We start from the raw sequence: 23088 nt of genomic DNA on the forward strand, positions 1-23088 counted from the left end.
CGCTAAACTACCATTGGTCACTTTCCTAACCTAGGTGTGGTTCCCTCCACCTTGTTCTAAGGGAGCACAGTGTACCTCTCTCCTCACCTCTCTGCCCTCGACTCTTCCCCTTGCTTACCTGCTCCAGCTGCCTCACCTGGCAGAGTGCCAGGCACACTCCTGCTCCAGGGCCTTTGCACTTGCTGTGTTGTCTGCTAGAAATGCTCTCCCCCTAGATATCTTCATCGCTCACTCCTTCAGGTCTTTACTCAAAAGTCACCTTCCTGATGGGCTTTCCTTGGCCACACACTTGCTTAAAAACAACAAAGCAAAAGACAAACCACACCTGTTCTCCCACTGCCCTGCTTTATTGTCCTGGCTTGCGCTTACCACAACGTAACACACCGTGGACTTTCTTTTCTTGCCTGTTGCTGGATTTTGTTCACAGCTGCATCCCTAGTGTTGTGACATAGAGCAGATGCTCATACATAGTTGTTGAATGAATGAATAAATGAATGAATGAATGCAAAGTTGGAGGCTCCCTACCGAGGCAGCCCTGGGAGGTGAAGGCAGGTTGTGTGGGGGTGTGTTGTGCAGGTTGAGGGGGCCAGGAGGCTGACATGGGGTGGGGTGGTGACTGAGACCCCCGCAACTGTGAGCCTTCCCTCTGGCTCCCCACCCCCCAGCATGGCTCCATAAGGAGCAGTGCCCCAGCGACCTACATCAGCAAATTACTCGGCAGATGGGGGCTGGGGAGATAAAAATCTCCATCCTCCTGCCAAGTGCTCCACCTCGGTTCCCTCCACTTGCACGGCCATCAGCCTGACCCACACTCCCTTTCGGGTCACCCCATGGCCTCCAACTGCCTCTTTTGTGCTCCTCCCGCAGGAATCGGCTACCTCTGGGGTGGGCTTTGGGACTCCAAGGAGACCCCTCCTCTGCTGGCCCCGGCTCCCTGTTCGCAGGCAAGAGTCAGTGCCCGAAACCCCACCACCAGCACCAGGGTGGGTCCCTCCAGGGCGAGCGCCAGCCCACCTGCCTGGCCAGGCTGCCTCAGGCTTCTTCGTTGGGTGATGTATGGCCCAGTGGCCCTGCCAGGAGGCAACAGCAGATGGATGGGCAGTGCCGAGGGGTGGGCTCAGAGCCAGAGTGGGAGCGGGCAGTGGGGAGGCGCCTGGCTCTGGAGAAAGCCATTCCCGGAATGCCACCCTCCCTGACCTCGGGCAGGACAGCGAGTGCGGAGGGAGCTGTCTCCTGCATGGCGCTCACACTGTGGCCCTCGGTGTGGGGAAGTGCAGGGAGCTGGGGGGCTCTTGGCCTCTCCTGGCATCTCTCCTGGCCTCAGTTTCCGCCTCTGTAAAATGGCAATGAAGCACCCACTGGGAGGCGGCAGGGAGGATTACCTGAGAGGATGCTCACCATGCACAGCCCCCGGGCTCAGGGGCGCTCCCACTCCCAACCCTGTTAGGCCTGGTGCTGGGCCAGGGAGGGGCTATCCCTAAAAGTCCGCTTCCTCCTCCCTGTGTCTCCCCCTGACCCCCTCCCCCACCTTCCCTCTCCTGGCCTTTGGGAGAATCGCGCAGCCAGAGACGTAGAAGACCTTGGCAAGTTTCTAGTTCAACCTCCCTCCAATTTTCCAGAGGGGAAAACTGAGGTCTTGAAGGAGGCAGGACCTGCCCAAGGTCAGGTGGGAGGGCTTGGGAGACCCCTCATGGTGATTCCTGAAAGAAGTCGCCTCTCCACCCCAGGAGGGTGGGGCGCGAGGGGCTGGTGCCACTGCCCAGCAGGTGGGGAAGGACGGGCAGGACAGCGCTGGGCAGCGCTGGGCACAGGGAAGGGGGCCGGGAGGGCTGGTGCAGTTGCTGCGGCCGAGTCAGGATGCGCCAGACGCCTCCGTGGGATCTGTCTGCATCCAAGGAGACCAGGACACTGGGCGGACGGACGGCGCGTCCTTGCTGGCTGGGCCTGGAGGAGGGCTGGGGAGTGTGGGGGGGTCATTCTGGGAACCAGGCTGCCTGTGGAGCCAGGCGGCATCTCCCAGCATCTGTTCACTCCCTGCTCCCCAGAGGAGCCCGGATTCCATGTGGGGCTCCCGACGGCTGTGGATACGTGACACAGATGTTCGTGGACAGGTCTGCTGGACGCATGAGGGGTGTGGGCCTGTGCATGTGCGTCTGTAGCCAAGTGTGTGTGCACACGTGTGTGCCAGGGGGGATAGGCACGTGCAGGGGTCTGAGCACCTGGGCCCCTAGAACCCAGGGCTGGGGCCCACATCACACGTGTCTGGGTGTGCAATGCACTTTGCACGTGTGGGCTTCTCTGGACACGCAGGCATGGATGAGGTGTGGGAGCACACAGGTGGGCATGGGGAGAGACAGATGTTCACTCGGCACCCACCAGGCCCCGCACAATTCGGCCTCAGCTTTGGTCCAAAGGAATTGTCAAATGGGGAAACTGAGGGCAGCAGCCTGCCTAAGGCCCCAGGGTTCCTGCCTGTAAATCCAGGAGAACCACCCTTGCCCCATCCTCCTCACAAGGTGGGGCTCAGACAAGAAAGTGTACCCCTCAAGGTAAGGTATGGGAAAGGCTCTGCAGCAGATCATGGTAGCACTGGGGAATGTGAGTCTTAATTTGGACTCTTTCTTCTGAGCAGAACCCCAGGGTGTGATGTGGCCTTTGAGGTCACCTGGGGAGCCCCTGCTGCTAAGTCGGGGTGGGGTGGGGGGGCCTGACAGCCGGGACCCTTGCAGAGGAGGAAGCCCCTGCTGGAGGGTCTCGTCCCCTCTCCGAGCCTCTATTTCCCCACTTGTAGAATGGAGAGGACCCCTCCTCCCGGGTCCCTGCTGGAGGGCTGGAGACCCAAGGTCATCTCAGGGGCGAGGCAGTGGTCCCGCCATGCTCTCCTGCCGGTCTGGGAGGGGTGATGAGCCCAGGGCGGGGGAGGAGGGGGCTGAGGGATATGAGGCAGGGAGGCAGGCCTTCCAGTTCAGTTAGTGAAGGGATTTGTCATTTTAATGATGCGATATTTCTTGCCTGGCTCCTGTCTGTGGCAGCACGAAGGGGACAGCTGCCTCCCTGAATAAGTTGGTGCCCATGCCGGTGGGGGCTGCCCTTGGACTCCCTCACCAAGCCAGGCTGAGGCTGGGGTCGAGGCTCAGATGCCAGGGCTCAAGGGGCCAGTGGCTCCCACACAACCTCGCACCCAGCCCAGCTCTGCTTCTCCCTCTCTGTGTGACCTTGGGCAGGTTCTGCCCCGTCTCCAAGGCTTGGTTTCCTCATCTATAAAATGGGGCTAACGCGATCATCCCCATGGCTTCTGCCACTGACCACTATTGGCTCCAGAATCTTTCACTCCCTCCCCTTTGCTGCCCCCTCCAGTCCCACCTGCCAGGGCCTGCTTCTGCTCCTGAATTTCTACAGACCCTCGGCAGGCCGCCCTCCCCCAGGAGCAGTGGGGTTTTTTTGAAGCGCCAACCTGGCTCTGGCTCCCCCTCATCCAGAGGCGAGTCCAAGCTGGCCTCGCCCAAGCCCCCAGCCTCCCTGGGCCCCCGCCCCATCCCGTCTCCATGCCTCAGTCATTCTGAACCTGTCACAGCTGTGGGACCATCCCTTGCTTTTCTCACTTCTGGCCCTTTGTACAAGCTGCTCCTTCTGCCCTAGTCAGACCCATCACCCTGGTCCCTCGAGTCAGAGGCCTCCTCTGGCTTTCACAACTGCCCTCTATTTGCCCTGTGACCACACTTGTTACACTGGAGGGTGACAACTGGTTTCCTAATCTGTCTTGCCTGCTCTGTGTTCCAGCACATAGTGGGCCCTTGATAAACATGTGTTTGTTGAATGACTGAATGAGGGGCTGCGGAGCCGCCCTCCTGACCCTGGAGCACAGCTACGAGGATGCGGGTGGCAGCGACAGCGAGGGTGGCCCGGCGGGTGGCCCATCCATCAGGCTGGCGCGGCGCCTGACCAGATGGAGCCGAGCCCCTGGGGAGGGGAGAGGAGGAAGAGATCCATCACCCAACGGTCAGCCCGCAGGTGTGTGGGCGTGTTGCACCTGCCCCTCCACAGGACCCTCATCCATCATGCTGTCCCTGGGATGCTGGGATGGGGTGAGCAAGCTTGGCGGGGCTGGAGCCTGCAGGAAGTCTGCAACTCTCTTAGCACAGGGGAGACTGAGGCCTGGATAAGGGCGGCAGAAGTAAAAAGTGGGGACCCCAATCTGCATTTGAGTGACAGCTCCAGGGTGTGACCTTGGGCAAGTCTCTGGCCTCTGGGAGCCAATGTCCTCATCTGTAAAATGGGGACACAGCAGTGCCCCCTGACCCAGAAGAGGAGAGGATTCACAGAGATGAGGTACCATGCTTGCCTCGCACCCCCCACTCCTACCCCCGACCCCCAGTCCGGCCCCTGGCGGAGGAGGGGCGAAGCAGTGATGGTGGCTTTGAGTGGCAGGGCCATTGGATTCAGGCAGAACTGCCTAACTGTCTGGGCCAACAGGGCGAAGGAGATGTTGATGGATGCTCCTCTGGGACAGAAGGGCTGGGGGTGGGGGTGGCTGAGTAACGACCAGGCCCCACGGTAAGTACAGCTCAGTTGACCCAACCAGCGGCCGGGGGACATCGTGGCCTGGACTCTCCCAGCCCTCACCCAGTTTGCTGGGAGGTCACTGCCTCCCTCCCCCTCCTCCTCAGCATATTAATTATCAAAACAAATGCTTTCTGAGCCATCATTTCACCTGAATTGCACAACGGCCTAGGGAGTGGGGCGAGATCCTTGGGCATTAAGAGCCTCATTCTAGGGACTTCCCTGGCGGTCCAGTGGGTAAGACTCCACACTCCCAATGCAGGGGTCCTGGGTTCGATCCCTGGGTGGGGAACTAGATCCCGCATGCATGTAGCAGCTAAGAGTTTGCATGCCGCAACTTAGACCCAGCGCAGCCTAAGTAAATAAATAAATATTAAAAAAAAGAAAAGATCTTCAAAAAAAAAAAAAAAAGATCTTCATTTCACAGATGGGGGCGCCTGAGACCCATTCACCCAGCAGTTAAGTACTGAGCACCCACTCTGGGCCAGGCTCTGCGCTGGGCACCAGGGAATCAGACAAGAAGGCTTCGGCTGCATGCTTGCCCCACGCACCCTGGAAGTTACAGGACTGGGTTTTGCATCCCTCATGGTAGACACTGGGAATGTGGCGGACAGCATTCTGCTGTGGTGTGTGCTCCCTGGCAGCGATGGCGCCCTGGGGGCCAGGCACAGTCTGCACTTAAAGTGCGTTCTCATTTAGTCATCCAAGGCAGACATCGGTGACCCTGTTTTCCAGCTTCGAAAACTGGAGCTCAGAGGGGTGACCTGACTTGCCTGGGCCCCCCAGCTGGGAGGAGGAGGAGGGAGGCGCCCACATCTGCGCCTCAGACCTGCACTCGCTCCATGCAGCCAGGGCCACACCGTGGCCCAGGGACAGGCTCAACGAGGAGTGCCTGGCGGGGGGCTCGTGAATGAACCCATGCCCCCCAACAGCACCGAGCTCAACCCTGCATCCCCAGCTCCTCCCCTGCTGTGGGGGTGAGAGCCAGCACCAGGACCCCCCTCCCAGAATCCAGCCCCAACCCGACAGCCCCTTCCAAACCATTCCTGCCCCTGGGGTTTGTCCCCACTGCTGAGCCCCCTCAGGGGGCCGGTGGCCACACACAGATCACGTGAGGGCAGGACTTCTGTCCCACCCGCCTCTGGGCTGGGCCGAGGGACAGCCTCTCCTGGGAAGCTGAGGAGCAGAACAGCCCAGGCGGAGGTAGGACGGGGTTCGCACCCCAGCTCCAGGCCTCTCCGAGCCTCACTGTCCTCCTGTCCCGCAGGGGAGCGATGGTGACAGTACAGGGCTCTCATGCGGCCTCAAGATGCAGCCAGGACCAAAGCGGGAGCTGCTGCCATGAACTGGGCCTGGTGTGTAGGGTGGTGAACGTGCCCCTGCTGGGACGGCTGAGGATTAGAGACTGGCCAGGTGTGCCAAGGCCAACATGGATCACTGTTGTAGTAAATCTCATCCTCCTCAGGGCCTGGCCAGAGCAGACAGGGTCGGTGCTGGGGTGGGGGGCCGGGTCTGCTCCCCTGAGCCAGGCAGTGGGGCTGGACCGGCTGGGAGGAGCTGGAGGGCTGGCGGGGCGGGGCTGTGCTTGGCCTGTGCTGACCTACCCAGTGGAGCAGAGCCAGCTCTAATGAAGTGGGCCAGCCCCAGGCCAGCCCTGATTTCACGTCTCGGTGGCCACTTCCCAGCTGGTAAATGTCACTGGAGAGAGGTAGCTGTGGTACCTGGCATGGACCCAGTCTTGGGTGGGGGCGGGCAGTCTGCGGAGGGGCCAGGGATGCCCATGGAATGCTGATGCCGGCCCAGGGCTCCCAGACCCTCCAGACTCCCCCCAAGTCCCAAAGGCTGTGCCCAGGCAGCTGCAGCTGTCACCCACTCAAGGATATCTGCAACCACCAGCCCCTCTCCTGCTGTCAACCTGTGAGGGCCCCAGCTTCAGGGCAGGGAGTGTTCTCTGTGGCTGGTCATATCCTGCCCCTGTCTTCATGGGAGGGGGGCAGTTCAGGGTGGTCTGGAGAGGGGCACAGCTGCCCAGGGCTCAGGATTGGGAGCAGAGCTGTGGGAGAAGCCCTCCCTGCCCACAATGGCCCCTGCTGCCCTGAGCTGTCTCCTTTAATACCTGAATCAGGACGAGCTAATAGTGAAGAGCTATAACCACACAGCAGCAGGCCTTGTTTAATAAACTCTCACTGTGGCAGGTGCTGGCTCAGAACCTGATGACCCTGTGGTGGGCTGGGAACTGAATCGATCCTGCGGAAGAGGAATGTGGAGCTCGAAAGGCCAAGCCCTCTCCTCCGAACAGCACTGTCCCCCACCAGCCCTGCGGTGCCACCCCCGGTCCTCGTGGGACCCTCCCTCTGCCCTGCTCCCCAACCCAGAGGGGATGGGGCCTGGACCCCTGTCTGCCCTGCATCCTCCTCCCCTCCCCGTCACCTGGGATTGCCAGGAGGCGGGAGGTGGGGTGGGGGTGGCCTGGGGTCGGGGGGTGTTGCTTTTCCCCTGCTCATCATGGGACTCTCAGCTTCCCGGCCCATGGGGGCCAGAATGGGGGAGAGGGGGGTGCACATCCTTTCCAGGTTTGGGAGGAGGAGCTGGGCCTCCTGGAGGACTTGAAAGCACGAGGGGCTGAGGGGGGGTGTTTCCCTGTGCACCGTTCCCTCCCCTGCCCTCCTCCCTTTTCTCTCCTTTTAGATCCTCCATCTCCAGATCTGAGACGTGACAACCATGCCCAACCACCCCCGGCCTAGACCCCACAGTTCCTGGGTGCGAACACTCTTAAGTTGCCTCCGTGACAGGACGGGAGAGTGGGCTGGCGCCGGTTCTGAAACCGGAGGGTCAGACCCACCTGGAACGCTGTGACTTCCACGTCGTTCAGACCCACCTGGAACGCTGTGACATCGTCGTCACTGCCCGGGGTGGGGGTGGGGGGCTCCGCCCAGCGGGAGCCACCCCTGATTTATCCGCATCACCCCGCCCCCTTCCCTGACTAAGGAGCACCTCGGGGTGGGGCTCCGGGTCCCAGACTGCTGCCTTGCTGGGCCTCTCTACCCAACGCCCAGTACGAGCTAGTTACAGCAGAGCTTGGCAAATAAGGGCACTGGGGTGGGGGCGGCCCCTGGAGCCTAACGGCCTCCTGGAGGGGGCAGAGGGTGGGGCACGCCTGCGCCCCCTGAGAGCTGCTCCCTGCTCCCCCTTCTCGGCGTTTCCGGGGACCTTCCTATGTGGAGCGGGGAGCCCTGGCATCCCCAGCCACTCTCCCCTTTCCGGGGGAAAAAAGGGGGGAGGAGAAAAAAGCTGTACTGATACTTCGCGAAAAAGCTGTACGGATACTTCGCCGCGTGTGCAGCTCAGAATAGTAATGTGCTTTCTCAAGGCAAACAGAACTCCCCAGGTGTTAATGCAAATTCACTCCAGTTAAGATGAAAGAGGGCCGTTTCCCCCTTTGCCGGCTAATATGAAGGACTTAATAGATTCTGCCTCAGGAACTCGTTTGGGAGCGGAAGGCTGGGGGAGGGGTGTGGGCGTGGACAAAGAAGGCGGGGTCCCCGTGGGTTTTAGAGCAGAGCACCTGCCACAGCAGGCCTGGCCGACGCGCACTCGGCTGCCCCAGCCACCACCTGGGCTGTCAGGAGCTGGACCTGCTGCCGGGCAGGAGGCTGCGGGGAAGCCCAGGTGGCAGTGCCAGGCCCCTGCAATTGTGCCCACTGCCCTTCACATTAACTCGGGGGCTGGCACCAGAACTGCCACTCCCCAGTTTGTGCCAGAGGAGACTGGGGCTGGGAGAGAGGATGGGGTGAAGCTCGCTGGCCCTGCAGGGGCTGTCCCTGTGGTATCCTGGGTCTGTCTTTTTCGGCTCCCTGGAGGGTGAAACAGACCAGCCTGAGGAATTCTTTTAGAAACATGACATTCGTAGACGGCTGGAACTGGAAGGGGTCTGGGTTCCTCTGGTCCAAACTTGACCTACAGCCGAGGACAAGAGCGGAAGGGACCCTCTCAAGGCCACACGGCTGGAAGCAGGGAGCTGCTCTCCTGAAGCGCGGGCTGGACCCCGACAGGCCAGGGTGGGACAATCAGTCTGGGTGGCTCTGCCAGCCACGGGCCCCTTCCTCCCATGGGGGGAGCCCTTCTCCAGCCCAGACAATCCCAGACCACTCCAGTTCTGCACACGCATTTCCCTCGGAATCACCCTGCCCTGGAAACTACGCAGGGCCAAGCTGGGCCGTTGCTGGGGAGGGTGGGGGGGACTGGAAGGTATCTCTGGATGAAGGAAGCTCCAGGGGGAGGGTGGGCAGGAGAGAGGCTGTCCCCACCGGTCCACTTCACTCGTTCTGGATTTAACTCCAATCCACTCTCGGGTAAATGGCACAGCAGGAGCCTACAAGGAGACACCTCAGCATCCTTCTTCGCTTTTGTTTACTGACTTAATTCCTTCGGATCAAAGGCTGCCCCTTCCTCCCTGAGCAGGCAGGCAGGGGAATTACATTATTTATATTGAAAATGGGCAAGATTCCATGGGGACTTCTTCCTTATGCCTGATAAAATTAGGTCACTGCCATGCCCGTCGCCGACCCCCCCCAGGCCCCAGCCCTCGGCATCTGCAGTGGGTTTTTATGGTCCAGGTGCCCACAGGCTCAGGGAGCTGCTCCAGGTGCAGGGCCAAGGGCTGCCCACCCAGCCGCTCTCCCACCCTGAGCCGCCAGTAAATTATTGACCTGAGCAGCAGGTATTAATGTGACAAAGCCAGAACATCCTTTCCAGGCAGCCCCAGCCTGGGTTATCTATCATCTCCTGGGCTTTGCAGCTGGCACTGGGCAAACACAGTGAGGACAAATAGGCCAGATGCAGGTAATTAAGCTCCTGGTACAGGTGGAGGGATGGGGCCCATGTGGGGGCCACAGGGGGGCCTGGTCCCTCTTGACCTGGGGCTTCCTCTGGGTGTCCACTTGCTTTTTTTTCTGCTTCCTCCTGTAAGCCCCCCACCCCTCCAAAGGAAGCATCCAGAGAGAGTCACCTTCCCCTTGTGGCACTGGGCTTAGAGCTTCCCAGGCATGATCGATCCCCACAAAACCCTATAAAACTCCCCTTTTAGATGAAGAGATTGCAGTGCCCAAAACTTAGGTGACTTGCCTAGATCATATGGCCGCTAAGTGACTGAAACCAGGTCTTTCTGAGTTCCAAGTTGGGGGCCCAGCCCCTCAGCTATGTGGTTTCCTTAGCCCTCCGCATGGCTGGGTGTAAAGAAAGGATTTCATGTTTCTTCATGTGTACTGCTTCTGTTACTTGTAAATAACGGTGGTACTGCTACACATCCTCATCTCTTTTTCCTTAGAAATCTGAGTGTTTTTTGTGTCTGTTCTTCATGTTATCCTGACAACATCTCAGAGGTACCCAGAGGCATCATTGCCAACCCTCGTTACAGAGGGGGAGCCGGGAGGCACAGAGCAAGCATGCAGCTCCGGCTGCGGACCTCTCCAGATGTCTTGATTTCTTTGGCTCAGAGGCAACATGCCAGGTGCTATTCTGGGGCTACTACCCCAGTGGGAAATGGGCATCAAGTGGGAACCGGGAGGGGACCCGGTGGGGGTTCTTCTGAGTCAGCTCAGGTCCTGGCAGTGCTGAACAGCCCTGAGCCTTCTCCGTGTAAGCGAGCTCTGGACTCCCTACCAGGGCCGGGACTGTGGCCGCAGCATCCTGCTGTAATGCAGTAATGACAGGCTGCCAGGGAGTCCCGCCGCGGCCCGGGAGGGGAGAGGAGCCCTTGGCCTCTCTCAGCTGCCTGGGCTGTCTGAGACGGAGACGGAGAACACACAGACAGCTCGACTCTCTTCTTCAGACGCTCAAGAGATTAGATTAGACATGGTTGCAGCAATCTTCTCACCGATACCTTTCCCCCCAGAGTCCGGCTGCCAACTCATTGTTATACGTGGGTGGCTCCCGACCCGGTCCTCCAAAGCGAAGGCTTCTGGGGTGGGCAGCCCTGGGGACATCTGCCAGGTGCTCAGCTCAGGCGAGGACAACAGAAAAGGATGAAGTGCTGGCAGGAATGCCACTGAAGGACCTAATGGGGCCGGGCTGCAAATGCCACAATTAAACACCCAGGTCCGGCCTGCAGCTTTGGGCTTACAGCACGGCCAAAACAAACTAAAAACAAACCAAAAAAAGCAGAGGAGAATTCAACCTGTCTCCCAATACCCAAATATCAGTATTATTAATTCTTACCCCACTGAATGGAGCCCTTGGGATCTGTGAGAGCCTTACTATCTCTTGGGGGTCAGGAGTTGGCTTTCTAAAAAAAAGTCAGGTAAAAATATTGTCTGGACAGCTTCAAATGACCAGTATTTATAAAGTATTTTCTCTAGCTTGGACTACGTAGGAAATAAAACTATTTCCAATCACTGAAAATAACATAACCTACATTTAAGAAACGCAGCAGCTTCTGCACACCTGAAACTAACACATTGTAAATCAACTATACTTCAGCTAAAAAAAATAAACGCAGCAGTTTCATATTATTCATCTAACAAAAAGTTGAATTAGTTACTAATTCTATACATTTAAAACTAGCAAAATATTGTTTAAAAACTTCAAAATTCTCTAGTTTTACAACTTCATATCTTTCCAAAATATATAAAAAGCTGGTTATATTTAACTCAAACTCTTGGAAAGTTTTGTGTACTTTGATAGGCAGCCCTGTGGACCCTCAGAAGTCCTGAGAACACATTGTGCCACCTGAATCTCTATTTTAGGTTGCGTGATTTGGGATAGAATTATCCTATAGTAGTTTTGGTCTTAATAAAGGACTTTCGTTGACTAAAACAATAAAACCAGCAAAAAAAACCCAAAGCTCTGCAGTGGTAGTTCCCAACTCCAAGTGTGAATGGCATGTGGCCCTGTGACCACAGCGGGGCCTCATCTGTCCTGCAGGCTGTGCCTGGGCCCCCAGTGGCTCTGCATGCTGCCCACGCCCCGTCTTCCAGAGCAGGAGTGCCTGGAGCGATTGCCCAGTCTGGTGCCCTAGTTTTCAGGTCTAGAATTGAGGACAGGCGAGGGGTGTGGGAAGGACATGGAGAGACTGGGACCCAGTACAGGGCCTGCCTCACGGGAAGCACGAGGGGTGTCCTGGTGAAGGCACAGTCGCGGTGCTGTCGTCAGCCCGGAAAAGGGGACCCTTTCACCACCAAAGACGTGGGGCTGGAGCTGAGGTCCCGGACATCAGGGAGCCGCCACCCCCAGCCCCAGTCACCACTTCAATGGCCAGAGCAACAAGCAAACTGAGGGAGCCCAAGACGAACTTTTTACAACTTAGAATTTTTATTAAAACAATCATTTAAATTACAACAACCCCCCAGAATAGAAAATAGCCTTCCCTGGTGTGGCCCTGACAGGAGGCCCCATAGGAAGAAGGATGGTTTGAAGTCTTTGAAAACGGTTGGATGGAGCTTCCCTGGAAGCCCAGATGGGCCAGCCTGGCCCCGGGGCGGCTGGGAGAGGCCATCTCCCTGCCAAGGCCGCCCCCTCCAGGGGCCTGCAGGCCCCAGCCCTGCCAGCAGGCGAAGCTTAGCCAGTCGCAGGTTGTTAGCCTCAGGACTTGCGGTTTTGATTTGAAAGAGAAAAGAAAGGGAGAGACAAACCTGTCTCCAAGACTACAGAACGCAATCACTCAGGAAGCGTTAAGTAGTGCCGCGGGGTGCTGTCCAGCAGGGCCCGGTGGGTGCGCGAATAACTGTGAGGACAGCACAGGACAGAGCCGCTGGGGCTGAGGTGGAGCCTCAATCAGATCAACGAGGTGCCCTGTGTGGACCCGCCAGGGGCTGCCAGCGCAGCCTCGCTGAGTGTTACCAGCACGGTGCTTCTGCCCAAGGACCATCAGGAGCACTTCAAAGGAAACAATCCGGGCAGAGCCCTGCTCTCAATGGAGGTCGGGGGCTTCCTTACTTAATAAGACCTAAGCTCATTCACTTACAAATCACACAGTCACCTCGGCCATTGGCACACGCCCTGAAAACCAAGCTCTGCTTTCATTCCTTCTTCCACTGGGGCTCAAGATATTTCTGAGGGCCGCCATCCTCTCCGCCTGTTCATCTCTGGGAGGTACCTGCCAGCTCTCGTCCCCAAGGAGAGCTGCCTTGTCCCTGCCGGAGCCAGGCTCTGCCGGCCCTCCAGAGTCTGCTCCCTCCACAGCTCAGATCCCAGCCGGCTCCCCTGTGGCTGCATGGCTCGGCATTTCCCAGACTTCAGACATACACACAGCAGTTAAATAATAAAAAAACAAAGCCTGACAACATTTTTATGAATGACCACCATGCTCTGTGCCCACAGCCACTGTTACAGACTAAATGTGCAGGTCAGGGATGGGTGGTGAGCCCGGGGAAACAGCCTCACAACTGTCAGACCTTACATTACAAACGCGGCCGCAGGAGCCCCGCCGGGACCGTGTCTCAGGGGAAGAGGCCTCGGAGGGACAGAGAGACACAAGGGAACCTTCCAGCTACAGCCATTCATGCTTAGTGTCAAGATTCGGAGTCCCACCCTGCATGTCCTGAGGGGCTGGGGGGACACATAGGGCTGGCTTACACCGTGCAAGGTGACCCAAGAAGGTGGCGGCAAGCCCAGGACACCACTAGGTCAGCTTGACCACAGAATTTGGCAGGATCTCTGCGAGCTTCTCAGTTTCTCAAAACCACACAGGATTGCCAGAGGCCACCTCTGCCCTCGGGAAATCTCCAGGCCCTCCCACGCCTTCATTTAATACACTTCTTTTCACTGGTTAGCACTTATCCCTGGCTCTGCACAGCAGCCTCATCGGAAGGATGTGAATGGCCTGGTGGGTCACAGCAGCCCCACCAGCCATGGAGGAAGAAAGGGCAGGAAAGCGGCCCCAAACCAAGGAGTGAGTATGGGCCATGGGGTGGCTTTGTGACCTGCTGCCACCCGGCATGGCCGGGGGTCGCGTGTCAGCAGGTGCAGAGCACTGACTGTGAGGGGTCACCTGCATCCCCTCCCTCACATGGTCCAGGGGAGAACATAAGGCGAAGGGCTCTCAAGGAGATGAGGGCAACAGCCAAGGAGGCCCAGGTACAGCCATGGGGGGGGAGAGCCTTGCTGGCGTGTGGCCGGGAGGAAAGACGATTCAGATCAAGGAGGCAGACCGGGGCCAGTGGAACTGGGTGTCGGGGCCTCAGAGCCCTACAGAGACCCCGGTCATGGCTGGGCTGCCAGGTGCTGACTAGAGTGACGGGGAGCCCCCCCACCCCACCTGCCACGTGCAAGAGAGGCTACGGTTGGAGAGGGCCCCGCCTGCCTCCTGGACCCTGATCTGAGGTGGCAGAAGAAAGGCAGCGAGTGTTTTGTAGGGTGCAGGTTCCTACACGGCTCTGCTGGCCTCCCAGGCCCTCTGCTGGCAGCCAGCCCTTCATCACAGCTTCTGCCGGGTCTTCCCCCAGGCACAGCTGCCTTTCCCATTCCCCACCAGCTGGCAGCCAGAGCGCTACCACAGGTGTGCCTAGGCCGAGGACACATCGCCTGGCTCACTCTCCAATGACGTGTAGCAGGCAGGTTGCTGTGGGCCTGGGCTTGGGCGGCCACACTTCTTCCCATGCCAGTTCCTCACCAGTGAAGGAGATGAATTTTCTGGAACCCTGGGGGGGCGGGGATGCCACCAGTCTTCCGGTCTCCAGGGGGCCTGTGTACTTCACTTCCTACAGCCACTTCCCAGACAGGGCTGGGAGGTCAGCAGTGGACAGTAAGACACACACCCCAGGGTGCTTTGGACGAAGGAAGCACGGAATCCCACATTAGATAAGGAAAGACAAATACTCAAAAAAATTTAAAGACTCAGGTCAGGAGAACTAGAACCCCAAGAGAGATACTTCTGCAGGGTCATAGTTCAAGGCAATTGCACATGAAGGGGGCTGGGCTCTCCGCTCAGCCAGGAAAAGCTCCAGAGCTCCGAGGAAGCCCCCATCCAGCCCGCCTACGGACGGCTCCCTCGGTGTCAGGCCCATCCCATCGGTGCTGCAAGCAGAAGTGGCCAGTCCTCGGGTGGCTGGGTCACCTGCTAGAGCTCTTCAAAGAAGGCCACTCGGGACTTGGCGCTCTGCAGGGTGAGCTGCAAGGAAGCAGAGAAGAAAGTGAAAGGCGGGCTGGCTTTCAGCTCTTTCACAACAGGATGTCCTCCTGCCTCCCGGACTAAACTCAAAGGTGGCTGGGAGTGAAAGGGAAGATGGTTCAAGTAGATGTTCAAGAAGCTCATGGTCAATCCCAAGTAAGTTTCCAGATTTGCCCAGGAACTCAAATTAGGAGGTGACAAATGAGGACGTGCCAGGAGGGATGGCTGGTGGGCAGAAGCATGTCAGCAGGAAAATGTCATCAATGTCGCCTTTTCACAGAGGGCAGGGGAACCCTGGGCATTTTAATAGATTCTCACATCCCCGTCTACAAAGGAGTCTCTAACGATGCCTCTTGTTGTGCTGTCCGTGCTGGTCCCAGCCTGGGTGCTCATCCGCTTCAGGGCTCGAGGGCCAGCTCAGCAATGCAAGTGTCTCAGTCCTCATGCCCTGGGCACGCTGCTGGGGCAAGGAGACATGGCCTCGGGCAGGGCAGGCCTGTGTCAGGTGAGGAAGAGCTCATCCTTTCCACTCCTGGCTCCCCAGGTGGCCCCAAAGCAGACTTGCCCGTGACCTGGCAGCTGAGAGGGGGTTTCCATCCACAAACTGGGAGGCAACTGGCTTTCCAGGTAGGGCTGGTTTAGGCAGGGAGGGCGCAGCACATGGGGCGGTGCTCTGGGCGGAAACTGTGAGGCCTTCCCAGGAATGCTGTCCTGAGCGGCACAAGCTTGAGAAGACGTGGAAGGGAGAGGGAGGATCAGCGGTGGAGCTCTCGGATTGGCAGATAAAGCACTAACTAGGGTTTGCGACCTCCCGGGCTGCCAAACCCCAATCCCCCAACTCGGGAGGCCCCTTCCCAGGATCTCCCCAAACAGAAGCATCTGGCATGGGCGCACCCCCAGTTCCCTGCTTCCTGCTCTACTCCTGAAATCAGTTACTTGGGTGAGACTGTGTGCTCCATATCCAGCTCTGGGATTTTGCTAAGGAGTGTTTTCAGGGAGGGGGGACACAGAGTGCGTACTGTTCATCTTCATACCCTCAAACCACTTAGCTTAGTGCTTTGCACATAGCAGAAGCTCAGTTTGTTGAGTGAATAAGATGTAGGTGATAACGATAACGAAATGGTGAGATGCAGGGGAAAGTCGAGAATTCCACCTGGGGCTGAGAAGGCCCAGGCGCTAATTCTCCGTCACCACCTCGCTGTGTAGTCTCAGTGGACACCCTTGACCTCTCTGAGCCGCTTTTCTCTGGAGTTAAACCATGGGGCCAGGCTAGATGGTCTGGCCCATTCCCTCAACCTCTGGCAGTCCCTGAATCCAAAGAGAGCTTGGCTCTCCACAGGGTGGGGGAAGAAGACTCCAAACCAACCACTTCACCATCAAAGACACGCAGCATCAGTACACTCAAAATGAGACAGCTTGAGAGCCAGCTCTTTAAATCCTGCCAAATCTTTTGGCCTTGAAGTTCCTGACTAACAAGCTAAATGCAAGGAGACATCTGAGCTCTTTTTTTCAGTGGAACCAATTTCAGAAACCCTTTGGAAAGCCCAGCTCCAACGGGAGTGGAGAAACCTTTCATTTCTTTGCTGAAAAGGAACTCCCTCTAGAAGGATGGGTTTCTCCCTAAACACAAGCAGAGGAGACGGGCCGGGAGTTACGTGCTCTGTGATAATGGGAACAAGCATGGTAACTGGGGAAGAAAGAAAGACAGCCAGAGAGCCACCGGGACAAAAAGGCTCTTGGGGGAAAGTGAATCAAAAGGTGTGAAACCCCGTGTCTCCACTCGGGTTCCTCCCACACTCCCGGGGAGACCTCAGGCCGGCTCCTCAGGGTACAGGGGACCTGCAGGGGACGGGGCCTCTGCCGCAGCCCTTCCTTCCATACACTGAGTTACTCACAGGCACGGCCAGACTGCCCGACCCAAAGCCCATCTGGGCGGCTGGGTGGTCCTGGGCAGGTCACTGACTCCGTCTGGCCCCAGTTCCCACCGAGAAGCAGGGGTGGTGGCAGCCCCTGCCTCACAGGGTGACGTGCGGAGGGACAGAAACTCTACAGAGCGCTTGGTGCCGTGCCTGGCGCGCGGTGAAACGCTACAGCTGGTGTTACTAACAGCAGTGTCACATCGCCCCTCCCCCAGCTCCGACTCCTCTCCTTCCAGGGGGAGCAGGGCAGAGGGCAGGTTCGGAGGGGTGAGGGCGAAGGCAGGGTTCACAGCCTCTGAGGCAGGGAGAGCAGATGCCCCCAAGAGGCCTGGCCTCTTCCCCAGGCACGGAGCCCGGGCTGTGGGGGCTTCCGAGAGCCTCCTGCCTGTTTGTACAATGATGGTTGCAAGAATTCCTGGATCCTCCTAGCGGAGCTGTGTGCTGGCTATATCCCCTCGAGGTGCCGGTGGAGGGTTTTGGCAGCTCTGGCAGCGCCAGACTCCAGTCACTTGAGCGTGTGCTTGTTGGGAGGCAAAGCCCTCTTCGGGTGGGCAACACACTACCCTGGATCCCAGCCTGCACTGACCTCCTATCTCACAAGAGCAGCAGTCGCACCCCAGCCCAAGGAGAGGTGCGACGCGAGATCGAACACTGGCTGTGCAGAAGCAGGAGAGCACCCTGGACGCGCAGCCTCGGCAAGAAGACAGTACCATGGTCTCCAGGCTGTTGGAGGGATGGGCAGAGCCACCAGATGGAGGTGGCGGACGTGGCTGCTGACACCAAGGGCACTGGAGCGTCCCACCTAGGCCCGCAGGCAGGCCTGGCTGCCCCGCCCCCGCCTTTCACCCTTTCTGTACAGTTTGTGGTGGTTCCAATTCCAACAGGAAGCCCGTCATCAGAGGATAATCCCGCACGAGCTGACTGGCGCAGCCGGAACCCTTCCTCTGCCTGCCCTACCTCCGCAGCGTCCCTCATCTCAGGCATCAGGACCTGCTCATGCTGGAGCACAGGCCAGGGAGCTGGGCAGTGAAGACGGTCCGTGGGGAGAAGCCTGGGCTTCTTTCTTCCACATGGGGACTCAAGCCCAGGGGCAGGGAGGTTCCCCCTCAGGCACTGCCAGCTGTGCTCCGGCCCGGCTCCGCCCCACACCCCAGCCCTCCCCTCACCTGTGGGATCCCTCACCACCTGCTCATTCTAGAAAGCTCACTGACTGTCACATTGACAGTGTAGCCTCAGGCAGGAGGTATCCCTAAAGGAGGAGGGGAAGGCTTAGAGGAAACGGCACAAAGCTAGCCCTTCATAAAGGGAACGGCCTCTGCAGGTCGTCTTCATAGACTCCTGGAAATCGGCTCACAAGCATCCTGGATTCCCGCTACCCTCTCCTACCCCAAGGTGTACAAGCCACGTCAGCGTTCGGTACACCTTCCTGCTCAGGGACGGGCCTGGCTCTCCGCACAGCGTGGCAAAGGGACCACAGAGATGATCCGCCACCCTGGGCCTCGCACCCTGCGGTGCCACACAGTGAGAGCCAGAATCAGCCGCAAGGGCCACCCACCACCCTGCAGCCCCTTTGGTGATCCAGCAACACCTGTCATCACCCCAGACCCACTGCTCGGGGGGCAGCACCTCCAGGACTGGGGCGGTGCCATGGGGGACTCCCCAGGTGCACAGAACGTGGCTCTACGACCACGCTGCCATGCTGGGCAGACTCCGAATTTCAGTAGGTGGTGAAGCAGAAAGGCCTCAGGACGCAGACAGACAAGCAGGGCCTCTTGGACAGTGGCTGCCTCATTCTGGGACCTGTCAAGTCTGGTCCACCTTCTCTGAATCCTTCTGAGGACACGTGGGTAGAGTTCTGCCCGAGCATGACTGGGGAGTCCAAAACTCCCCCTGGGTCCAGACAGAGGCGGCCAGGGAGTCCTGGCGGCCGCATCCAGCCCCTCCGGGAGCTCTGCACCCCACGTTCCTCTCACCAGTTCCCTGAAGATGACAAAAGAACATGAAGTTTCCTCACCAGGCACGGGACTGACCCGCTTCTCTCTTGCAGCTGTCTCCTCACATCTGATTAAAATCCGCCGTGTGAATAATACAGGAGGAATTAAGTTCTCTCTTGACTGAACCGGCTGTTCAAGTCTGTCACTAATCCAGCTCCATTCTGAGGAGACAAACTTCCTCTTCTTTCTCGGCTGCATATCTGTATGGTGTGGTTTTTGTCTTGGGGGGGCTCTGGTCCACCTGTGGCCTGGCCCCTTCTTCCTGCCCAGCCTTGATAGACACAGCCTGGCAGAGTTCCCCCACAGCCACCTCCCCATCACACTGCCCGTTGTTTGTGACGGCCACCAGGCTGTGCAAGGGCAGGACGGGGAGCCTCCTGGCAGGGCGATACCTCTTCACACCACCCGAGCTGTGTGCAGTATCACCGAACAGACACCTCCACCAGCTAATGAATCAGATTCGGGAGACACTTCTGTCTCCTTAAAAAGAGAGGAGGCTGGTTCCTCCAACCCTAGGGAAGGACTTGGTACCCGGCAGCCTCTCCTGAACCCGGGCATGCAAACAATATGCAGACTCACGGGATCCCACTCACTGGGCGAGGGTTTCAGGCAGCCCGTCTAGATACAAGGACCTGGCTTGCCCCTGAGAGAGGGCCCCAGGGTGTAGAGACAGCAAGCCTGGAAGCACCGAGGCCAGCACCAGGCTCGCCGATCCTTCCTGGCCTGCTCTGCAGTGAAGGCTTCCAGCTACGAAGCTCCTCCGGCCTCACTCCCAGGAGTGCCCCCTGCTGGAAAACCACAGCCCCAGGCTGGCTGCCAGCTCCCTCCTTCCAGCTCTCCTCCAAAAGTCCTTTTGAGAGGGATTGCTTCCCAAAGTGAAGACAGAATAACTAAATGTATTCCGGCACAGAGCCTGCAGCAGCAAGGCTGTTTGATTAAGAATGAATTACACTTTCATCAGCACAGAGAAATTGATTCACAAGGCCGCACTGTGATAATCTTGTTCCTAAAGCAAAAGGGGGTGGGTGGGACACAGAGCCACTTCGGCTATCAATGATGAGAGAGAAGAAGCTCTACAATTAAGCTGGGAGAAGAAAACTAATCAGAGCGCCAGGATTCCTCCAACTAGTCTCTGGGGGCCTCACCTCAATCCACTCATCCCGGCGGGAGAAGAGAAGAAGGGGTGGGGGAGAGTCTAATTCATTTTAAACAAAAAGACCCACAACGCTGAACCCATTTTAGATACTAACCTAATAACTCTAGGCGCTGAGACTCTGCTTGTCCCATAAAAATGCAGTGGAATTGAAATGCAAGCCCTAAAATCATGTTACACTTCCTCTCAACCACTACATATTGAGAACGAAGGAGCGGGGGAGGGCGCAGATACAAAAGGACAGGCAGATTCTCCACCAGGAGCAGGAAGGTGACAGCCAAATCCAGCAGCAGCAAATTCCAACATAATCTCTGGTTTGGGGTGTGATAAACATTCCCCTTCCAAATCAAAGCTGAGGGGGCAGGGCCGGTGAGGGGGGATGGCTGCTATAAACGGGTCAGATTAAGCTATTCAGCTGTCTTGCTAGTTGACAGCTTGTACCCAAATGCCGTCTGGTGATGTGCACGGGGAGAGAGCTGTCCACACACTTATCCCTAAGCAGAGGTGGGATGAAGGGCCGAGTCCACCACAATTAACAAATCCAATTTGCTATCAGCTACTGTATCTGCTCTAGAGAGAAATATGCCTGGGAAAACCCAGAGGGTGCCTTTGGTTTATTAATCCTTTAGGGACCTAAAGTGGCAGAATGATGCCTGGAAACCGGTATCTGCCCATGTCTCGAGCTGCCCGTGTGATGCTGGCAGGGCCTCATTTCATTCCTCCACCTGGAAAATGGACGAATCGGCCTGATTCACCTCGCTGGGCAGGGGGAGGCTAACTGATGGGCACAGAGCACTCTGAACGAGCACCTTCGGGAAATGGGGCAGATAGACCGATGTTATTTCAAATTGCCAATATCAGAAGGGAAATCACAGCAAGGATCATAAGAATAGAACCTCGAGCCTGCAGAATGAGTTTGCATCCCGACTCTTCCCTCCCGCTGTTGCAGTGACAAATCAGGTGCTGGAGGAATGCTGCACTGAAACGTATCTTCAGTGCTGAGGGACCAAATGAGATGTCTTACTGCATCCAATCAGGCCCACTAATGTCCTCAGACACTTCCAAATGGTGGTAAAATACCCTAGAAGGGCAAGGCAGGTTTTGCACACTCCTCAACGCCTCCCAAAGGACAACTGCTTGACCAGGTAAAGCCCACCAACCAAAGGGAGGGACTGGATCGTGGTCTTTTGGCAAAGAGGCTGGTAGAATCTTCTACCTAGGGAGCTACAAGGGACAAGCAAGAAAACTGGAAGCGCTCGACAGTTAAGAGGCGTGTGGACATTCAGTCTGCGTGAGGTGGGAGTGGCCTTCAGGGATGAGCCCAGGCTTCACGTCCAGGAGGAGGGTGCCCCGAGACCAGCCCATGCCTGCGACGCCTCCCCCGAGCTTCCCACGGAGCCAGTGCCCTCTCTCCTGTGTTCTTCATCCACACCTGGTGCCTCTGCTGACCCCTGCTCCCCACTCCACTCCTGCTCCCCTTTCTTCTCCACCCTCCCCCCACCACATCTGCCCTGTTCTCACAAAGGGAAAGTTCTGGAGCCAGGGAGCCAAGGCAGGGGACGCTCCACCAGACATCGCAGGGTTTCCGAAGCAGGCAGAGCCCTGTGGGTCCCTGAGCAGGGTCTGGGGGTGCTGAATGTGTTCACCACACGGGCAGCGCAGCCTGTGGAGCTGCCCCCGTCCAGGCAGGCGATGCTGATGGAGGTCACAAGGGAGGCCTGGCTGGTTGCTTTAACTGTGGGAGACGCCTTTCACGCTTATTCACCCTCGCCCTGTGATTTATCACTTCCCTGGTGTTTTAAGTGCTCCACTTGACTCGGCCAGCCCTGCATCTCCAAAGGGAGTCCATGCAAATTGAAGATGACATTGAACTTTTATGTCTTCCCAATCTAAGAGAGAGGCGGCTGGAGCTTCAGATAAATGTCGAGGCTCCCCATTCCTGCTCCTCCACCAGCGGAAACCACAGCTAGACCTCGATGGTTCACACCATTTACGAAAAAAATAAGCTTTCTAAGCTCTATGACCCACAGGATTTCTCATTTGTCGACTGCCTTTGAAATCCTGTGCTTCTTCAGAGACCACGGGCACAAAAAACAAAGACAAGTTTCCTGGCGCTCATACCAGCCCAGAATTGGGGAGTGAAGCTGTCCCTTGAGAGGGGATGAAGGCTGCAAACGTGTTGTCACCTCCAGAATGTGCTGCCCAGCTAAGTCACACCTGGCCACCACTCACTTCATCAGTGCAGTGGCTCTGAAGGCAAGAGGTTCAAGCCCAAGACACCGTGTCCCCCTCCCCCAGCCTCACTGCCAGACCCCACGCCCTCGCTCACAAGACCCAGAGTCCAGGAATACATGTCACGGTCACTCCCCCCGAGAATGCCACAAATCTACGTTCCCAAGGGCAGCTTCTGATCACTAGCACCGCTTGGGACTCTGATGCAAATGCCAAACCAGTTGTACTGATTATCGATTGGGAGAAAATTGAAATGTGGAGTTAAGATTAGCAGGAGGAGAAAAATACACCCTTGCAAATCCAAATCAGATAGTACAGTCAGCGGAGTTCATTCTGGAGTTTTAAAAGTTTTTACCTCTAAACACACGGAAACTAAGACACTTACTGTATACGCGTGTCACAAGTTGTGCACGTAACTGTGGTGCGTCCCTCAGCCCAGGGTCACAAGCAGATTCGTTTCTTTATATAATTTTAAGCACTCGCTGAGTCCTTACAGTGAACTCACTAAATTCTCATAACAATCCTGGGGGGGGGGAACGAACTGTTTATTCCCTTTTTACAGGTGAGGACACTGACCCTTAACAGAAGGTAAGAATTTTAGAGATAGTAAGTGGCAGAGCAGCGGCAACCCTGGTGAAGAAAACTGGACTGCCTCTCAGCATTCCCATGTAACCCGTGGGTAAACCCTTGTAATTAGCTTAAGTGTCACCAGCCCTGGAGGGTCCTGATGAGTCAGGGTCAGACACCGGCCTCGAGGTGAGGCAGGAGAGGACAGACAGCAAGGGGGAGGAGTACCCCCGGATCACGGGAGGTAGCAGAACCAGTCTTTCCTTGAAGAAATCTATGATCAAAAGACATGAAAAACAAAACAAAAATCAATGCAGGCTGGTTTGAACCAAGATTAATGACAAGTTTCAGGACAATGGAAACTCTCCAGTTCACCACCGGTCTGCATTTCTCATCCCGGACTTTCTAGATGGAGCTGTGCCCTTGACATTCTAGGCGCCCACACTTCAAAGCCCGCCGTGGTATTTCTCATCAGCTAGGCTCACTTCAGCCCAGACCACAGCAGGCACAAGGCCAGAGCCGCCCCAGCACAGCAGGTGACTGGCTGTCAGGCTTGGT

At 57.4% G+C, this 23088-nt stretch overlaps 1 protein-coding gene across 2 annotated transcripts in view; it reads right to left on the bottom strand.

Annotated features, from left to right (window-relative positions):
* Window positions 1-11860: 11860 nt before the first annotated feature.
* NF2 (neurofibromin 2) overlaps window positions 11861-23088 on the bottom strand; it is a 78168-nt gene continuing 66940 nt past the window's right edge. The window contains exon 17 of one of the 2 annotated variants that reach the window (XM_029226306.1): window positions 11861-14665. Coding sequence is in view for 1 of the 2 variants with exons in the window: in XM_029226295.1 (XP_029082128.1) it covers window positions 14615-14665 (51 nt within the window). In the remaining variant the exon portion in view is untranslated. The remainder of the gene's footprint in view (window positions 14666-23088) is intronic. The other variant, XM_029226295.1, reaches the window with a different exon arrangement.

The sequence above is a fragment of the Monodon monoceros genome, unplaced genomic scaffold (genome assembly GCF_005190385.1).
Source record: "Monodon monoceros isolate NGI ecotype Baffin Bay Population unplaced genomic scaffold, NGI_Narwhal_1 Super_Scaffold_1, whole genome shotgun sequence".
Classification (NCBI taxonomy): domain Eukaryota; kingdom Metazoa; phylum Chordata; class Mammalia; order Artiodactyla; family Monodontidae; genus Monodon; species Monodon monoceros.